This window comes from Furipterus horrens, unplaced genomic scaffold (assembly GCF_987537825.1).
Source record: "Furipterus horrens unplaced genomic scaffold, mFurHor1.1.pri manual_scaffold_5, whole genome shotgun sequence".
In the NCBI taxonomy this organism is placed as follows: Eukaryota; Metazoa; Chordata; class Mammalia; order Chiroptera; family Furipteridae; genus Furipterus; species Furipterus horrens.
In genome coordinates this window covers 194428003-194448829 of record NW_028327175.1, presented here as the reverse complement: position 1 = coordinate 194448829, position 20827 = coordinate 194428003, and the positions used below count along the sequence as shown (strand labels likewise).

Sequence of the window (20827 nt, the reverse complement as noted above, 5' to 3'; positions counted from 1 at the left end):
TCCCAGTCCCCCTCAAAAGCTGCAAGCCCACTGGCAACTCCTGGATCCGTTCAGCTCCCACGGAGAAACGGAGAAACGGGAAGCCTGCATCGCAGTTGCGGGCGGAGGACCTCCAGGGGCCGGCGGGGATTCTGCCCCTTCTCCCTTGGAGCGCTTTCCCGCCGTGGAGCCGCACTCAGCAGGTAGGACCGTGCTCCTGAGTCTGGCCTGCGTGGGCTGCGAGGGCTCTAAATTGACCAGAAAGCAATCGCTGCACGTATAACCTGTGCATAGATTTATTTTTGCAGCGGTGGGATGACAGTATTTAAAATTGTTCTTATGTATTTTGGCCAATTATTCCAAAGGGAGTATTTGAGCAAATGAGGGTGTGTGGGGGAGGGGGCGGGTAGAGAATGGGGAGTGACGGGTTTTGATTATCTTTGGACAGGTGGCCATGGCTTTGGTGCCTACTCAGGACCTCCCAGTCCCTGACTTATTTTCTGGACTGCCACCGGCGGCCTCGACTCCCGCCAACCAGAGTGCAGAGGCCTCGGTGGGCAATGGGTCGGTGGCTGGCCCAGGTGCTCAGGCTGTCACGCCATTCCAGAGTCTGCAGCTGGTGCATCAGCTGAAGGGGCTGATCATGCTGCTCTACAGCATCGTGGTGGTCGTGGGGCTGGTGGGCAACTGCCTGCTGGTGCTGGTGATCGCGCGGGTGCGTCGGCTTCACAACGTGACCAACTTCCTCATCGGCAACCTGGCCTTGTCCGACGTGCTCATGTGCACCGCCTGCGTGCCGCTCACGCTGGCCTACGCCTTCGAGCCGCGCGGCTGGGTGTTCGGCAGTGGCCTGTGCCACCTGGTCTTCTTCCTGCAGCCCGTCACCGTCTACGTGTCGGTGTTCACGCTCACCACCATCGCGGTGGACCGCTACGTCGTGCTGGTGCACCCGCTGCGCCGCCGCATCTCGCTGCGCCTGAGCGCGTACGCCGTGCTGGCCATCTGGGCGCTGTCCGCGGTGCTGGCGCTGCCCGCCGCCCTGCACACCTATCACGTCGAGCTCAAGCCGCACCGCGTGCACCTCTGCGAGGAGTTCTGGGGCGCCCAGGAGCGCCAGCGCCAACTGTACGCTTGGGGGCTGCTGCTCGTCACCTACGTGCTTCCGCTGCTGGTCATCCTGCTGTCTTACGTGCGAGTATCGGTGAAGCTCCGGAACCGCGTGGTGCCGGGCAGCGTGACCCAGAACCAGGCCGACTGGGACCGCGCGCGGCGCCGACGCACCTTCTGCCTCCTGGTGGTGGTGGTGGTGGTGTTCGCCATCTGCTGGTTGCCGCTGCACGTCTTCAACCTGCTCCGGGACCTCGACCCCCGCGCCATCGACCCCTACGCCTTCGGGTTAGTGCAGCTGCTCTGCCACTGGCTCGCCATGAGCTCGGCCTGCTACAACCCCTTCATCTACGCCTGGCTGCACGATAGCTTCCGCGAGGAGCTGCGCAAGCTGTGGCTTTCCTGGCCGCGCAGGATCGCGCCGCACGGCCAGAACATGACAGTCAGCGTGGTCATCTGATACCGCTGCGCCGGGCCTGGGCTGGGGAGCTCCACGTCCACTGGGTGCCTGCTGAGGCTGGCCTGGAAGCTTGTTCCCAGCACCAGAGCTAAGCCAGTACGGCAAGACCACCAGCTCCGCCCTCTTGTCCTGTGGCCTTGCCTCGCCCTTGAGTCTTTGTAAATGTTAAGTGGGCTTTGGTGCAAATGCTTTGCTTGGAGAAGGGCCTTGGAGGAGGCCAGGGAGAGGGGAAAAGATGTATTATTTTCTCTTTATGTTTTGAAGGCCAATCAAACCTTTTTTTCCAGGTTTAAAACAGTATTTCAGAGCCGTAGCGGCCTTCTTTGCTTTCCCTTTTGTTTGCTAAATGGAGAGATGCAGACGAACAATGCGGGTAGGATTTAAAGTGACTGCGCTGGAGTTGGTAAAGCTTTTCAGGTTGCCTTTTTAAAAGGATGTAACTGAGATATAATACCTGATATTGCTTAGCTACGCTGAACCCATTTATTTCTCGAGTTCCAGGGAAATATGTATTGTCAATCTACATCTAGGATCTTAGTGTTTCCTAGATAAGACCTTGATATAGCAAAGGGGCTTGCATTTATGCTAAAAACACAAACTACCTTTCAAAAGGTCTATTATTTCCCCCCTCCTTATCCCCAATTTTTATTTGAAAATGATTAGATAAATGAGTCAATGAAGAGACAGATAAATAGGAATAAAGAGGAAAATGTGCCAGTCACTGAAGGGGACATATAACTGTGCACAGGACAGACACCCTATCTCTGTGTGTGTCTGTGTACCCACACCCAGTGTTTGCCACAAGGTGGGCACTCAGTTATTTGCTCTTCTGAACACTAAGCATAAACTCTGCGCCACAGCACCCTCCTGCATTCTCTGGTTGCTCAGTTGCGACAGATCCCACAGCTGTCTTCCAACTGCTCAGCATCTGCTCTGTAGTGACACACTGGGAACGTGATCAGCCCAGAATACAAGGACTGGGAGGAATAAACTGTCACCCACAGGGTGCGTACATCTGTAAAGGAGAACAAGTGCCCTGTGACAAGGGTTTCCACACTGATGTTGGAACAGTGACCAGGTAGTGATGGCAAGAGTCTTAGGAAGTGACACATGACATCCAGCTGTCAAACTGGCCCCTGTGGCACGCAGGGCATGAACTAGTGTCTGCAGCCGCTCGGCTGCCATCTGTAAGACTTCAGTACTACCACAGCTCGCTGAATGGCAGGATCAGGTTCCCCACCTCTCCCTTCTCTTACTCTCAGAACTGAGCGCATCCACTCATTAATGTGTGCCCCGAAGTGAAGCAAAAGAGGGGGTGATTTGGGAATGACAAGGACTGAATTCTATCATTCCAATGTCAACAAACCATGATGGAAGAGTGAGTATTCGTTGTTGGGCTAATGACCAATATGAGCCTTTAGCAGTTATACGACTACAGTTTGTGAAGGGTAGAAAAAGGCTGGCTTGGGAGAAAGGAAACAGCAGGTGAACTTGGGAGATGCAAGTTACCTTTGGCAATGGCAATAAAACTGTCAGCTTCCTCTATGGATGTGGAGAACAAGGACCATGTGCTCTAAAAATGTAGCCCACCCACGACATTGTGTTACTCCCCTGCCCCAAATGAACTCATGTCCGAGGCGTCCCAGGGACCGGCTCCCGTGATTCCGGCAGCTCCTTACTGGGGAGGCTGGAGGCCACACCTTTCACATTTCCCTTAGAGCATTCTTTGGATGTGTATATATGGAGAGTGGAGGCAATGGAGGCAAGGATGGGATTAGTTGGGGAGAAATATGCTTAATTGTGGTCTCATTATTGCAAGATTGAATTCACTGGTTCTCAGCTCTGGCTGCTCCTAGATTCACCTGGGGAGCTTTCAAAAACCATCAGTGCCTAGGCTGTATCCTCAGAAGTCCAGTTGCTTTGAGGTGGGGCTGGGCATAAGTGTTTTTCAAAGCACTCATTTGGTTTTAATGTGCACTCAAGATTAAGCTCCTGAAGAATTATCCTCTTTTTAATGAAGCTCAGAAACATCTGAATGAAGCTTTCATTGTACCCGTCACAGGCAGGTCTTAAGGACTTGAAGTTGACTCCTGACAGTGAGTTAGTTACAGGCCACATGGGAAATACTCTTTTAGCCTTCCGGCGATACCCGGTGAATCACAGAGAGGCAACTTGTTATAATCAGAAACATACAGGGATTCATTCAACAGTTGCCTTCCAGAGGAGATGTGTAAGGCACTGTATGGGTTCAATCAGATCAATTGCATCATAAAGTTATACACCATGAATTATTTGAAATCCAAAAATTGAAGTGTTCCCTGATTAGCTTGATGTAAGTCTATATTAACTGTGAGAAGTGCCCCAATAATTACTGGAAAAGCTGCCACCTGTTTCTGTCATGCTTATAACTTAAAATATTTAATATTTGTATGGATATTATGAAGAACCTAAAGAGACTGGCGAAATATGCTGTGTTTATAAATATCTTTACAAATTAAGCAAACTGGCAAAGGAACAGCAACTAATTAATTCTCGCCCTATCTAAAATCTATTTGGGACTAGTTTACTATAAAACAAACTAACTTAAAAAAAAAACCTCTCAGAAGGGAGTTCTAGAGAAATCCACACAGGATTGAAGTAGAAATCTTTATTTAATGTGATTCACTTTGGGTACTACCAAGCATCCAGTCCTCTCCCTGCACGGAGTCACACAGGCCATGGAGCTGGGAACTGAGCCAGGCTGGTACTTGGCAGCAGCCCTTTCTGAGGCTGATGGGAGGTTCTGTAATCCTCTCTGCAAGCATTGTCACCAGGTCTCACTTTTGGCAGCCGATCAATAGATTTATCTCACTAAATCGGCTGGGGAGTGTTTCAGTATGTGTTGGCAACAGTTACATGGAATCAGCAACTGTGAGAGATGCTAAGGTCCCACTGATGTAACCCTCCTGAATTTGGTTCTTGTGGATTTTCAGTCTGTTCTTCTATGGGGGGCTGCTAAGTCCCAGGTTTCTTTTCTCAGGTAGGCTGGTTAACCACCTCTGTCCTGTGGCTTGCATTACTGAACATCAAGTAGTCTTGCAAAGGAAGTCACAGAACTGACATCGAGGGGACCCAGGCAAAGGTATGGCTAGATCTGGGAGTGAGCCCGGGGTCTATTTTCAACAGCTAAGAGGTCAGGGTCACCTTTGTTCCCCAAGGTAGTTCCTTGATTGATTTTCCTTCATGCATTGATGTCTTTGTTATGTGTGTAATCTGCATGTGTGGCTGACTCACTGTGTGAAGCCCTTCAGGCTGTGTCTTGTACTGTGTTTGACACATTTTGGGTGCTCAATAAATATTAAATCAATAGTATAGTCTCCAGCTGTGGGGTAAATAAACCAAGTCAGTTACACACACAGTGTAACTATACAAGCTCAGGATGGCCAGGGTTAAAGCAAGGATAAATCACATCCAGAAAAACATGCTACTTACTATAAATTTACCAATTTCAGCAGCCCCAGGAATGAAATGTTATTTGGGCTTTCCTATGAATCCCCAGACCCAGCCTCAGCAATGACAGCATTTCAGTACATAGCACCAAGATTTGTGCTAAGATTGCATGCACCTACATCCACAGGTCCGGCAAAGGAAGAGTAGACAATTTCAGGCTCATGAATCTGGATCATTATTTAAATGTTAGCATTTAATCACCTTCTTCCACATATAGCTTGGAAAAATTTAAGAACATTCAACACTTGGGCTTATAAACAAAATTTGATTATCTGGATTCCAAAACATTCATAACAAGAGTCATAAACAGGATTTTCTGGTACATCTAAAATAAAAGTTAAAAATGGATCTATGTACACCTTTCCAGGGAGCCATATAATTTGCTAAATGAGATAAGCCAGTCTACAGATGTTGGAAATGCTAAATATTTATTTGGATGGATGAGAGCTGCAATCTTGATTTGTCAAGGGACCACACATTCCCAGTCAGCCTTTGGGAGTAGAAAGCCTTGCTATGAATTGGGTGTGCATAATTCTAACAGGTTTTGAATGGTTCTTCTCTGCTTTCCAACTCAATTCCTTTCATTTCCCATTCTTTCTTTCTCTATTCTGCCTTTTTTCCTGCTACTTTCCCATGTTATCCATTAAATACCTCTGACCTGAAGCTACCTCCACCCCAGTGAAGGGGAGCGGGTGGGGTTCAAGCATCCATCTTCTGGTGGGCCCTTCTAAGGTGGGTCATGTTGGAGAGCGACCCCATCTGGCTCCACTGCAGAGGGCGGGCTGCACCAGGCAAGTGGAGGGCTGCTGTCGCCGCATTTCCTGTCCACTGTGGGGTCTTGGAGCTCAAACACCTGACTTTCCCAGATGACTCCCAGCAGAGGTGGAGAGCGGGAGTTTGGGCAGAATCTCTACAGGGCCCTTTGTGCAATAAATCTAGAAATCTTATAAGAGGGGCCTAACAATGAGTGGTCAAATGTGTTTCATTTTGATGTTTGGGACACACACACCTAAGCTAGAATAAGCAGATATCAGTCTTTTAGGTAGTCCCTGCTGCCCTAACGCAGCTCTCAAAAAATCCTCTTCTTCACTGGCTGGTGACTAAATTCTGCCCCCAACTCCATCCCAGAATTCATCTCCAGTTCAGGAATGGCAGCTAATGATGGATGGAAAGCTACACTCTTCCCTGCCAGACACAGTGAGTTATTGCCAAGTAATTAGGAAAAAAAAAAAGTTCTTTGAGCTGGAAAACTTAAAAACTGCAGGCCTGAGCTCTGGGTTAGAAATCAGGCACTCGGCTTCCGCCCTACCCCAGAATGCCACAGTTACCCTTCATCCTAAGAGGCTTGCCCACTTACCTGGGTAAGGGGCACAGAGCTGCAGCATAACCTGCCCCAGGGCACTCAGATGGGTGTCCTGCCACGCTGGGGGTGCAGCAGGAAGTTTCCTATGTGGAGCCAGAACTTGTGAGGCTGGTGCCCATTGCGGTGCAAAAGTTGGGGGCACGCTGACCCCCTCCTCCTTACAAAAAGGACCCAGGGCCAGTGCAGGTGGGAAACTGAAGTGTTGTAAGTGCCTCCAATGGCCATCAGTGTTTCTTTAGAACAGGTCCCTATTTATTCTGTTTTCTTTCCTACCCTAGACTCCTCCAGCAACCCTCCTTTTCTTTCTGTGACATAATTACAGAACTTTGGGCATTTACACATCAACATTACTTTCTGGCAGACAGGTGTTTTCTTAGGCTTATAATGACACTAATAATAAACACTCTTGAAGTGCAGCTGAGCCAAAGCCTGGCTGGACGCCATGTCCTTCCGCCTGACCTAGCCACCAGGGAATGGGCTCATGGTGGGCGCGCGGGTGTCTGTGGTCTCGTACATCCCGCTGCCCGTGGAGGAGGAGGGTCAGGAACCTGGGAGATTTGGTGGCGCTTGCGAGCGGCACCAGCATCTAGCGCCACCACTAGCCTCTCACCCCTGCAAGGGTGAGCTGGCTTCGGGGCGGGCTAAGTGTCCACAGCTGGGCTGCTGAGGTCATTGTCTCTGCGGAAGAGGAAAGGGTGTGTCGCAGCACGCTGGTGGGCCGCCCGCAGGCCTGTAGTTCCACGGCTGTGCAAGCCACTGCTCATCGCGGGCTGCGCTCTCGACATCTTGGGGGAAGTCACCAGCAACCAACTTCATTTTCATCCACATCGGCAGCAGCAGACCCTGCACAAAGTGACCAACTCTTGGCCTTCCATGACCGGCTCCTTTAGCCAGGAGCGGCTTGCCGCTGACCTTGGCCTATGGCCCTGAATCGCAGCGCTGGGTGCACAGCGCCTTCGTCTGATACCACGTGGTCCTCCTGCAGCCCCGCGACCTTCCCCTGTCGGTGTTGGGCTTCCTGCCATCGTGGATCTCCATTTGAGCTCATGGCTATTCCGCAGCTGAGTCGCGCGCCAGTGGCACTCCAGACACCTCTGTCGCAGACCTCATAGTGGCCAAGAGCGCCAGACCAACCCAAGGCCACACCGTGGTCGACGCGGAGGTCGCCTCTGGCGGAGTGTAGCAGAGCTCCCAGCCCCTCTCTGAGAGCGGCCGGATCGCGCAACCGCGAGTCCCGAGCACAGCCCAGGCGCACGGGTCCCGGGGCCTTCTGCCGCTCCTGGGGCGGCCTGTGATGTGTGCTGCCCCCACTCCCACCCCTAGAAAGTCTTTCACCTGCTCCAGAGACTGGGCCTGGGCCTCATCTCCCTGGAACCACCGGAACCTGCGCCAGCCACGATGCTCTCCAGTTCTCGCCCCGCTCCGGGGTACGTTCAGTCTCCATTCTCTGCTCTCCCCTCTTGTCCTCCTGGAATCCAAGCGAGGGCAGAGGCCATGCCCTGAATCTCACCTCCCCCCACCCCCTTCCCAGGTCTTTTACAGACCACAGCCCCTGAGCACTGGGGTGCGCCCTACGCCATTGGGGGGGTGATGCAGGGACCCCCCGTGGACCCCGTGGGGCGCACCCGCGGCTCATCGCGAGATCCTGGCTTTGGTGGCGGGCCTTGGAGACGGTGGACTCCGGCAGGCCGCCGGGAGCCTCTCCTGCCCTGGGCAGCTGCGGTCCGGCCCGGGCACGGAGGGGCCATAGTCTGAGGCTCCTCTCCGCGGCAGGTTCTGTCGCCTTATTCTAAGTGATCCGAACTTAGTTTCTTAGGCGTTTCTTGATTACTCTGGAAACGACTCCTGATTTCCGAGGTAGAAACCCCGAGCTCAGGATGCCTGGGCCCTCCAGGGTGGGTGGTTGGGGGTGTGTTGGGAGGGGGAGGGGTGCTTGCGGAGTGCTTGATTCCCTCTCCCACCTCTGGCACGACTGTGTCACCCCAGTCATTTTCCTATTTCCTGTGCATTGTCTCTAAACGAGAAGTAACACGAAACCACTTATTCTGTGCATGTGATGGGGATTTCAGGGGTCCTCCTCCTTCTGCTGGTGGAAACGGTCCGCACTGGGGGGCAAAGAAGGAAGCCAATTCGCAGGTCCAGGCCTCTCCCGGGGACTCGCCTGGAGCGCTGAGTTCTCCTTGCTTTCCCTGGGGGCGCCACCTCGGAAGAGCCTGTACTCAGCCCAGGTGTGTTCTGGGCGGAGTTCCTGCAACCTGGCTAACATACATGTCATGTTTTATAGAAGACGTGGGTCAGGCGGGGGAACAAATGGAGCCCAGAAGAAAAGAAAAAACCACCTGTTGGCCCACTGCTCCAGGCAGTTGCTGATCCAAAGCTAGGTCTCCTGCTGAATCAAGGACCCCAAGAGTTAGATTTTTTAAAGTTATAAAATCAACACATTCTTTCCTTTACAAATCAAAGGTGAACATTTCCCACTCATCTTTTCTGGGGGAGTTATTAACTGTTGTGCTTTTCTTTCCAGACTGTCCGGAGCATACGCGAACATATATGCATAGTTTTTATTTTACAAAAGTAGGTTACACCATACATAGCCTTCTGTAATTCACACTCCCTCCCCTTATTATATCAAGGCCAGCTTTCCATATTGGGACATAGGGATGGACCCCATTCTAGGCTGGCTGGCTGACTGAAGAGGAGGAGTCTGGGGTCTCGGTGTACCCCGGGAGGTGCAGAGCATATTGAGTTCCTTGTAATCACAGAGGCTAAGATGTTGCGTGTTGGTCCCAGGGAGGGGAGGTCCTCTGTGAAGGCTTCCCAGAGACTGACACCGTTTGGGTGGGGTGAGGTGCCCTCTGCCTCCATGTTTCCAGGTCCAGCATAGCACCTGATTATGGCCTAGGGCCACCGCGGCTGCTACTCAGCAAACAATGGCTGGTGTTTATAATGACACATTGACAACCCAGGGAAGGATTTTCCCAGGAATAGGAGGTAGGGTGGGGTGGGATGGTAGTCCCTCTGTGGCCTTGAATCCACAAAGGTCAAAGGCCCATGGAGAGTAAAGTACTTCACCACATTTGATGACAGGTGTATGTTTCAGCCAGCATTCTGTTGAGGAGGGTTTATTGGTGAAGGGTCTGTTGACAAAGGTGAAGGTGAGTGACAGGCAAGGATGAGGAATGATGTCATAACCAGGAGCTAGTAGAAGCAGAAGAGCTACCATCCGTGAGTTCAAGGACAAGAGGGGATAGAGGGGTTCCTGAAACACCAAAAGGCCGCGTCAGCTTCAGGGGTCAACTTAAATGTCACCTCCTCTGAGAAGCCCTCTCTGACTGTCTCATTTAAAGTAGGTCTGGCCTCTTATTCTTTAGTTTAGACCTTCATTTGCTCACTTCATAAGCACTTATCACAACCAGTAATGACACTTCTTTGTCTTCTACAGATGTGAGCTCCAGGGGGCAGAGACCATGTCTGCTTTATTCACTAGTGTCTCCTCAGAGCCTAGTGTGGGGCCTGGTATGTCACCAATATTGTTGAATGAGGATAATATCTGATCATCACCACAGTGCCAGGAGGTAAGCAGGGTAGGTGTCATCTCCAGTTGTGGAGGGGGCACAGGAAGTGACACAGTCACAGCACTAGCAGTGGGCGGGGGCGGGGGGCGGTGCTGGGATGCAGATCCAGAACTCCTGGCTCTACATCAGGGCCCACCCACCACCCCACGCTGCCCTTAAGGTTTAGAAGCTCTGGTGAGGGATTCACTCTCCCTTTGCCACAGCATCGGACAGCTTTTAAAAAATACAGGGTCCCAACCCCCTATCTGAGGCCCACTATATAAAACCCTCTTGGTGTGGAACCATATATTTAAAAAATGATGTTTGGGAACCAATTCAAAATCAGTGTGTGTATAGATCAGGGGAGGACACTGCTCCTGTGCCTTGGACGCATGAGGTACAATCTCCTTTGAGCATTTTCTCCATCCAGCTTCTAGCAAGAGGTGCGAGCTCTGCCAGGGGGAAGGGAGCCCCCCCCAGGAGCCTCCGTGCATCTGTGTCTCTGCAGGTCCCTCAGAGCACCTAGTGGGCCCGGGGCAGTGCACACAGTGGGTGCTCAGGGCCTGCCACCCTTGAAATACAAAGGGCTCATGAGGTGCCAGTCATGCCCTCTCATGAAATCCTCTTCTGTGCCAAGCTCGCACACCTCCAGCACCAACAACGGCCCTGCAAGCCTGGCATTGCTGTCCCGACGAAGAAACTGAAGCTCAGAGGAGTCATTTACCCAAAGTCGTGAGCGGCACTGGGATTTGAATCCAAGTCTATCTGGTTCCAAAGCCCCTTCCTGTCACATTGTCCTGCACCACACAATCCACATGACAATAACGACAAATAGCAATACTAATAGTAATAATGATTGCTATATTTTATTTGTGGCCTGTGCAATCTACTCACATTGCATTTTATAGGTCAGGGAAGGAAGTCACAGAGAGATGAGGGAACTTGCTCAAGATCTCATGGCTTGTGAGTGAGAGGCAAGGTTGAAAACCAAACTCAGGCAGGCCGCTCCGAAGCCCATATTCTTTCTCCACTAAACTGAGCTGTCTCTCAAGAACCATGTGCTTCCCAACATGACGGGTTGTCCGGAAACATACTCCCTCTGTTCCAGGTGCTCCATGTTTGCCAGTGTCCTTTGATGTCTGGACAGCTACCCTCCTGGCACACACTGTACAAAGGCTGGCTTTGAGACGCAGCCCAAGCCCACAGTGGGTCTACTGAGTGAACTCAAGTCCTCTTCGGATGCTGACCAAGTGAGGTCTGAAATTCTGTCTTTAAATGGAACGTATTCCTCCCTTCCTGCCTCTCTCCCTCTCTTCTTCCCTCCCAACATTATTGGCCGTATCTTTCTTCCTTTGCTACTGGTTATGTTCTACTTGAATGGAAGGATGGAGGATGCCTTGGCTGCTTGAATGAGTGCCCTACTAAATACACAAGTGTTTACATGAGTAATTTGTCAGGCCTTACCACCCAGGTGCTTGTTATGATAATAAAGAGGTAATGATACTCCGGGGCTGCCGCTAAAGCCTGAATAGAAATCAGCCTGCCTGGACTAAGAGAGGAAACATCACGGGAGAATGTATTTGTCAATTTCTCATGCTTGTTGTCAAGGTAGTTTGAATGTGTCTCAATGAATCCATTCATTAAGGGTGATTTGGTTTTGAGTTCATTTAATACTTATCAGAGAATACTCATCGCCCTTTCCCATGGTCAGCACACCTGCTCAGAGAATGGCAGCTCATTATGCTCTTTTTCGGCTGCAAAGCAGACTCAGTGAACAGGCCAGCTCCTGAGGTCTGCAGCTGATGGAAGAGACCCTCGAAGGTCTTGCACAGCACAGCAGTGAGGCTGGTCTCTGTATTTGACTGCAGCCTGTCGCTGGGACAGGCCAGGCACTGCTCATGTGACAGAACTCAGGCTATAGCTGTGCTCGCGGGGACTTGCAGAAGCTTGAGGGTTTCCCACTGGGTGGCAGCGCTGCAAATTAAAACACCCTACTCCAGAGGGCGAGACACTCTGAAACAGAAGGTCCCCTGAGGGGGCATCTGGTCCAGCCCCCACACTTAACAGATTAGGTGACTGATGTCCAGAAAGGGCTATATGACAAGGGCCATCTAACTCTTGTCAGTGGCACTGCAGGGACACACTTCAGTGAATTGTTTCAATTCTGTCTTTTTATTTTTATGCTTTTACAAATAATTATTCTTGTTAAAACAATAATCTTATTGTTAAAATCAGCAAAACATAAAAGTGTAAGGGAGAAATGGGAAAATAGAAGTGATTTCTCAAGCTTTCCAAGCATGTCCCTGGGAAGTTATATAGGATCAAGCATCTTTCAGACAGCGGTCTATGGCGTTTTGTTACAGCAGCATACATGGACTAAGACGGTGTTTCAAATGAAGAAACTCAGGTGTCAAGAGGGAGTTTAACTTGCCCAAGAACCACAACCATAAATAAGCTCACAGCAGGAATGTTCTGGATGAGGACATTTTGGGGGTAAGTGATCGCTACTTTCCTTCAATCTCTATGTCCCTCAGCTCAAGCTTAAAATGACAGGGAGGGGACACCTGATGGACCTTGGTGTGTTCCCTTGGCCAGAGAGACAAGGGACTGGAAGGCAATTCCATCAGTCCAGAGAAAGAGCCAATTCCTGCAAAGGAAGTGGCAGGATCATCAGAAGGGGTGGATGTGGAGGGTGGAAGCTGGGCAGCTCCAGACACAGTTGTCTCTAGAATAATCTCCCCACAGAGAGGAGGATGCTTGCCTCATTCACTCACAGACTTACCTGCTCATTTATGTTTTTTTTAATCCCCACCCAAGGTTATGTTTAGAGAGGAAGGTGGGGTGGGGGAGGGAGAGAGAGAGAGACAGAGAGAGAGAGACAGAGAGAGAGAGAGAGAGAGAGAGAGAGAAAGAGAGAGAGAGAGAGAGAGAGAAGGAGAAACATTGACGTGAGAGAGAAACATCCATCAGTTGCCTCCCCAGGAATCAAACCTACAACCTTTTCATGCACAGGATGATGTATGAGAAATGAAACATGATCTCTGTCTCTGGGAATTTACACTTGTCCTTGGAGTCAGGAGACAGTCATGAAAACCATAGAGGATATACTGACTTTGTCTGGTTTTGGTATCGTAGTAATTACTAGCTTCATAAGATTAATTGGGAAATGTCCCTTCTTCTTCTGTTTCCTGGAAGAGAGTGTGTAGAATTGGTGTTAATTCTTCTTTATGTGTTTGGCAAAATTCTCCAGTGAAACCATTTGGGCCTGGAGATTGGTTTTTGGAGTTTTTAAAATTACAAGTTTCCTTAATAGTTGTAGGGCTATTCAAATACTTTATTTCCTAACTAATCGAAGTGTGATAGTTTGTGCTTTGTGAGGAAGTGGTCTGTTTCATCGGAGTTGTCAAATTTATGTGTGTAGAATTGTCCATAATATTCTCTGATCATTCTTTTGATGTCGGCAGGGGCTGTAGTGACATATCCTGTTTCATTTCTGATTCGTGTCATTTGTGTCTTCTGCCTTTTTTTTTCTATGTCAGTCTTTCTAGATGTTTGTAAATGTTACCAATCTTTTTAAAGAACCAGCCCTTTGTTGTATTGATTTCTTTATTGTTTTTTGGCTTTCAGTTTCATTGACTTCTGATCTGATCTTATGATTTCCTTTCTTTTGCATGTGCTGAATTTTCTTATCTATATTTTGTTTTTTGAGGTGCAAGCTTAGATATTGATTTAAGACTTTTCCTCTTTTCTAAAGTGTGTAGCATTTAGGGTGGTAAACTATCCTCTCAACATTGCTTTAGCTGTAATCCACAATGCGTTTCATTTTCATTCAGTTTCAGGTCTTTTCAAAAATTTCCTTGAGATTTCCTCTTTGATCCATGGGTTATTTAGGAGTGTGTTGTTCAGTTTCCAAGTGTTCAGAGATTCTTATATTATCTTTTTGTCATTTATTTCTAGTGTGCTCACTGTGGTCAGAGAACATACTCTATAAAATTTTAATTCCTTTAAATTTGTTGAGGTTTGTTTTATTGCTCAGGATATGGCCTATCTTGGTATATGATCTGCGAGCACGTAAAAAGAATGTGTATTTTTTCTTAAAAATTGATTTTTAGAGAGAGGGGAGGGTGGGTAGAGAGAGAGGAGGGGGAAGGCAGAGAGAGAGAGAGAGAGAGAGAGAGAGAGAGAGAGGGAGAAACATTGGTTGCCTCATGTACGTGCCCTGACCCAGAATTGAATCCATAACCTAGGTATGTGCCCTGACCAGGGGGTCCAACCCATAGCCCTTTTGGTGTATGGGACGATGCTCCAACTGAGTCATCCAGTCAGGGCAAGAATGTGTATTCTGCTGTTGTTGAGTACTGTGGACTATGCATGTTGGTTTCATCTTCTTGGTTGATCGTGGTGTTGAGTAAATGGAGTGGAGAGCAGCTATTGCCTAAAAGTTGTCCATCTCGCTAAGCTTCTTTCCTGTACTTGGCTAGAGACAGCAGGCTTTGGGGGTCGGGGGACCTTTTTGTGTCTTTGTCTAGCAGTGTTTTCGTGTTGCCAGCGTTTTAGTTCCAAGTCTGGGATCTATGAGACAAAAGGCCAACCCTGGGAACTCACCTCTTTGTACCTCTCCAGGTTCCAAGGTCCCTTATCTGTTCTGCCTTCTTCCTTCCACCTTTCAGAATCTTATGTTTTTCTTTTCGTGTAATAGCTAGGATTCTTGGCTGTACTTAGCAGGAGGAATAGGAAAAAGTACATCGATTCTGTTTCCTGGAAGCAGAAGTCCCAAGGTGATGTTTTTTAAGTACATAAAATAAAACATATAGGTTTTTACAAAGAAGACCGATTACATTAAAATATAATTTTCAGATATTACAAAACCCACATCTGGGATACATCAGTACATCTATTTCTTTACTAATATATTAAAATACCCAGCAGTAGGCCTTATGATTCCTGTGATAATATTGAAGTAATCATTTGTGTAAGTGGTATTTTGAGAATCTGCCACGGTAGTAGTGTAATGTCAAATGATCAGTGACATCTACTGGTGACAGAATCATTGATGTCTCTAACTTGACTCTATACTTTTTTGCCTACATTCATGCTTGAAGGAAATGCCAAATTTTATTATAGGTGAGGCAGCAATAAAGGTCAATTATTTTCTGCTCTTACCTCAAAGAGCCACTGAATTTTAACCCGGGTTAACAACCCGTGCTTACAAGGACAAGATTGGATATATTTGTAACTTCAAGCTCAGAGCAACAAGAAAGAGTAAAGCCTGTAGGCAGAAACCTCTGTCAGGGACTAAATAATAATAATGATGATAATAGTAATAATAATAATTTGAGACCAGAAGCCCACCATGATCAACAAATAAGATGCTCAGGCCAGGGCAGCCAAGAGCACAGCAGATATAATTATGGCACGGGGACAATAAGAAGCCATGTTTCTGGGCCAGACACCGGATCTCAGAGATTTTTCTTACCCAGAGCCATGAGTGAAGTGGGGAGCTCAGCAAAGCCTGGTCTTTGCAGGTCACCCAGGACATGCCATCGGAGAAGAGGACCGGTCTTTGGCAGGTCAACTGGGCAGGGTTTAGAAAGAGGATGGTTGCCCCCACCCTTCTGACCACTAGCCAGTTACCAGCTCAGTGCTTGTTCCTGCTCCGCAAACGTGATTTTCTTCTGAGAACATTGTGTTCCGAACTCACTCAGGGCCTGACTCCCTCACAATGACTGACCAGGGAGCCCCAGATCCGCTTGCGAACGCATTACATTTTCAGAAAAGGCAAGACTGCTTTGTGAAGCGCTGGAGGGGCACGGAAAGCTGCGTCTGCAGGAAAATGAAATAAGCACCCCAATTTACAAGCTGCCAGTTCGATCCTGTTTGGGACAGGCCTGATGCAATTTGAAGGGCTGGTAGAAGTTTCTTCGCTTCATTTTTTGCTTTTATTTTTCTCCTTTTCATTAAAATTGCAAATAATTGTGCCTCACATTTTAATGAAAGGGAGTGGTGTGAACAACCAGCGGCTCTGGGAGGAAATCTGAAATAATAGTGCAGTTGCTAAGGAACGGGGCCGGACAAGTTAATTTTGTTGGCATAACATCTCCTCATTATTTAATCTCCTAGAGTATTCATTTCGTCTGTCACTGAGCCACGGAAGCCTGGAGGAGCTGCTAATTGCAATGCCAAGGTGGAGATCTGACCTATCCAAACCTTGTGTAAATTTCAACGGTCAGAGTGGGGCCAGGAGCTTTGATGTTACTGTTGCAGAGAACACCCTCTTCTATTGCGAGAAGAGGGCTGGCGGGGGCCTCAGCACTCAGTCTCTCCCAGACCAATCCGCCATGCACTCCAGCCGTGGCTCCGTACCCTGGCTGGACGTTAGTCCTTCAGACCAATGTCTGGGCCCCATCCCCGAGGATTCTGATGTCACTGGTCTGGGGTAGGGTCCAGGCATGAAATTTTTTTGGAAGAGCTCTCCTGAGTGATTTTAATGGGCTGCTTTGGCTAGAACCATTGATTTATAGAATTGCCACCTTCCCACTGATGTGTCTCATATTCAAAGTTTGAGAGCCTCCTGGATTTCTTTCTTTCTTTCTTTCTTTCTTTCTTTCTTTCTTTCTTTCTTTCTTTCTTTCTTTCTTTCTTTCTTTCTTTCTTTCTTTCTTTCTTTCCTTTCTTTCTTTCTTTCTTTCTTTCTTTCTTTCTTTCTTTCTTTCTTATTTCTTCCTTCCTTCCTTCCTTCCTTCCTTCCTTCCTTCCTTCCTTCCTTCCTTCCTTCCTTCCTTCCTTCCTTCCTTCCTTTCTTTCTTTCTTTCTTTCTTTCTTTCTTTCTTTCTTTCTTTCTTTCTTTCTTTCTTTCTTTCTTCTTTCTTTTTGTTGGTAGTCTCTTAATCACTTTCTTCCTGTCTATGGACTATAACTATGGTAATGAGGTTTTAGTTAGAGCCCCATGCTCACCGGCTACAGTGCTATATGGTTTACCTGCCTGATCTCTTGGAATTGTTACAACAATCATGTAAAGTGTGTTTGCTCACTTTTACAGACAAGAAAACTGATGATTAGAGAGGGTAAGTGTCCAACCAGTGACAGACAAGAATCTGGGTTTGAAAAAAAATTAGATTTTAACGAGAGGGCTGGGGCAGGGAAACTCTTTAGGAACACCAGCTTCCCTCCTGATATTAAAAATAAATAAATAATAAAGACTGGTGGGATTTAGATGATTTTCAAGAGCACTTGCAGCTCCCAAGGTGTGTGTCCAAAACTGTGTGAGCCTGGAGCGCCACCTTGTGACACAGAGTGGTATTTTCCTAGGTTGAACTTTTCTCCTGAGAAAAGCTTCAGGCGTCTCTGCCCCCCAACGTAGCCCTGAGCAGTGCAGGCTCTTCGCTAGGGACACAGAAATGACAGTCCCCACCACGAAAAGCCCAAGTCCAGGTAATAAATATAATATGGTATGGGCAGCTGGTTAGCTCAGCTGGTTAGAGCGTGGTGCTAATACATAAACACGGTGATCACTGATTTAGAGTATATCTAGGAAGTGTCCTATGGGGGCTGACTTTGTCTCCTCCCAGGCACCCCGAAGGCCAGCCTAGAGCAGGCACATCAGAAATGCTTGCCCTGGCCAGTGTGGCCCAGTTGGCTGGAGCGTTGTCCTGTACACCGAAAGGTTGTGGGGCCGATTCCCAGTCAGGGCACTTACGGAGGTTGTGGGTTTGATCCCTGGTCTGGGCGCGTTGGAGAGGAAACCAGTCTGTGCTGCTGTCTCACATCAATGCTTCTCTCTTTCCTCCTTTCTCTCTTCCTTCCTCTTTCTCTCAAAAAGCAACGAAAAAACCCCCAAAAACCTCAGGGGAAGATAAAAATAAAGAGAAGATAAAAGGAAATTCTTGATGAGTGAACAGTTAAACAGTTCCTTCCAGATTCCCTATTGCTGCTCAATTTTTTCTTGCGGACATATTTCTAGGGCTAAAATTAGTTTCTGGCATAGTCTCAATTTTCTCGATATAGAGACATTACTCTCACCACCAGCCTGCAATTTGTCTCCCTATCCAGGGTTTTAGGATCAATAGCCCTCTTGCTGTCCGCCCCTCAATCAATGAGAGGGTAGTTATCTATCCACGTCTCTGCTCAGCTTAAAATAGTACGCCCCGCATCATGGTCTGGTTCTGGGAACAGAAGTCACTCCTGGAGCCTCAGCCTGTACGCACACAGGTGGGGGAGCCTTCGCCCGGCAGAGCCAGGGTCTCTAGAGTCCCCGGAAGCACACAGACAGGCCTGGAGCTCTGGGCGGGCAGGTGTTGCTTTGCCCACCAAGCTGGACTTTGCATCTCCCTGGCAAGCAGCCCCACTGAAGGGGCAGGAGCCCCGCATTTGCCAGTGTCTCTTTTTTTTTTTTTTTTTTTTCAGTCACCGTTTACGTTCAATATTATTCTGTACTGGCTTCAGATGTGCAGAAAAGTGGCCAGAAAATCATGCACCTTACCGAGAGGTCAGCCTGCAGCCCCAAACACCCACCGGCCCCACACGTCGTTATCACGACACGACTGACTGCATTTCCTGTGCTGGAATCTGTGTCCCCATGTCTAAGCTGTGACTACCGATTTGTACTGCTTAATCCTTCACCTTTTTCACGCTGCCCCTCCGACCGCTGTCAGTCTGTTCTATGTATCTATGGGTCTGTTCCTATTTTGTTTGTTTGTTTATTTCATTCATTAGATTCCACATATAAGTGAAGTCATATGATAGTTGACTTCCTTCACTTAGCCTATCCTAAAAGCTCTGCGGACTCCTGATTTTCCAGGAGAGACCCCACTGTGTTGTGTTGGTTGTGGTTTCGGACGCTGAAATAAATCCGGCAGGCAGGATGATTGGCCAGTAACGAACGGAGGGCTGTGGCTCGCTCAGACCATCAGCGGAGAGCGAGAAGCCTCATCCTCTTTTTATTAGGGAATAGAATAGGGTGTGACATTCCAGCCAACAACAGGAGAATTTTACAAGTGAAAGAATTCTTACAAGAGCATTAATATGTAAAATACGGCCAGGGTAACTCCTGTTTTATCTAGCACCTGTCAAGGAAGTAAGGAAGATCCACTAATCCTCAAGGCCAGCTCCATATCAAGACTTCATTAATAAGGAAGCAGATGGAGTACACAACAGAACCTGTTTTACCCAGGATTACATGACTCAGTGGCCTCGACAGCCTAAAGCCGAAGGCGGAGACGAGAGTTGCTCATCGTCTCCTGAGTCACGGGATGCCACCTGGGTGGTGGGGCACGAGAATGCCCCTACCCAGAGATCTGTCTTCCTGCAACATCTCCCCCTTTTTGTTTTACAGATGTCTTATGGAGCATGACTGAGAAGATAGCAGACTTAACTTTCTGTCTTTTCTTATAGCGCAAAAACACAATAACAATTACTAAAATGAAAATAAGGAATAAAGAAATTGTTCCAACATGAGTTCCAATGAACCCATTAATATAGGGAACAGGATTCATTTTATCAATTCCACTCATAACATCTTCAAAAATACTTTGACCAGATAATTGTTCTAAATGTTTCTCAAAAGTAGTATGAATTTTAGTTTGTAAGGTAATAATATGCTGGGTTAGATTATCATGATTTAACAAATGCTTACGAACCCGTTCCCAAGGGAATTCAGTTTCATTATAAGGAACAGGAGTAATACAATAAGAAGATTGGTTCCAATCACATTTTAACAATAACTGTCTTTTAACACTTTGTAGTTGATCACCTACTAAAACAACTGCTTGGTTTAAATCAGCTAACTCAGACTGCATTTCAGCATCAATTTGGCGTTGAGCAGTCCATAATTGTTCAGAATTCTGATGCCAAGTCCTTACAAAATCCGCAGTCTGCACAGACTGATGAAGAGCAACACCAGCAGTCGCAGCGGTAGCGGTGACAGCAATTAGTCCCATGATGACTGCAATAAGGAGGCCGATAAAGCGCTTGCTCCGGCGAAGCAGTCGTTCAGCCACCTTATGAAGGAGTCCAGAGGCAGGGCTGTCTTGCCATGCACGGCCAAGCTGAACAGGCATCCAGACTCCAGTTCGGGCTCTCAGGAGGTAGAGACTTTCCTTGGGAGACAAACTCATAGTATGATTAACACAGGTATGCAAAGTACAATTAAAACAAGAGATTTCGCCGGTCTCAGGAACCCAGGTAACTTTCCCTTTGAGTAGTAAATAGGGAAGTTTAACACAAGCCTGAAAATATCTGGTAACATTTTGTGCAAAAGTAAGGTTATGAAAACCATTGGCCTGATATAGCCGTCCTGTCCAGACATTAAGAGGTTCAAAAGCTGCACTTAATTTCCACAAATGAGGTTGAGAATAAAAGCCTTTCATATAGGGTAATGGTGGTGAAAAACCACTTTCTTGCCAAACAATGGAATCTCTGGCAATACCAGTCATCCAAGTAATGTTATTGGTCCATTGTATATTTTGCTTAGGATCTGCCGTACGAGCGGAGCCATACGGACTCCAAGTAATGACGCTTCCATAGGAAGTATTAACAATAACTCGTACTTGTTCTCCCCTGCACTGAGTCCAATGGACCCAATCAGTTACTGAGAGAAACGTTGGCATTTTACAGAGTGGCTCATTCGATGGAGAACAAAATTCACAATGATTTGGAATATAACCAGTAGGAGTATAAGCAGAGAGCATTATTAACAGCTTATTATATAACCCGGTGGTATTTCCTTCTACTGTGAGCCACTTTTGGAGACCAATATTAAAGCAGTGATAACCGGCACCAAAACAAATAGGTGGACCAGAAACTCCTGTAACATAATATGGAACCATTGTTCCTTCCTCATCAGGCTTTAAAGGACCACGTATATCAAAAGGACCGGGA

At 47.8% G+C, this 20827-nt stretch overlaps 1 protein-coding gene across 1 annotated transcript; it reads left to right on the top strand.

Moving 5' to 3' along the window:
* The first annotated feature begins 433 nt into the window (after positions 1 to 433).
* On the top strand, positions 434 to 1588 carry PRLHR (prolactin releasing hormone receptor). Its single transcript, XM_090279568.1, has one exon. It carries the CDS (start codon positions 434 to 436, stop codon positions 1544 to 1546), a length of 1113 nt encoding a protein of 370 aa, XP_090135694.1. The 3' UTR covers positions 1547 to 1588.
* The last annotated feature ends 19239 nt before the right edge of the window (positions 1589 to 20827 follow it).

What these genes read in the sequence shown, in the direction of transcription:
- PRLHR (XM_090279568.1), top strand. Translation starts at nt 434, where the DNA reads ATGGCTTTGGTGCCTACTCAGGACCTCCCAGTCCCTGACTTATTTTCT.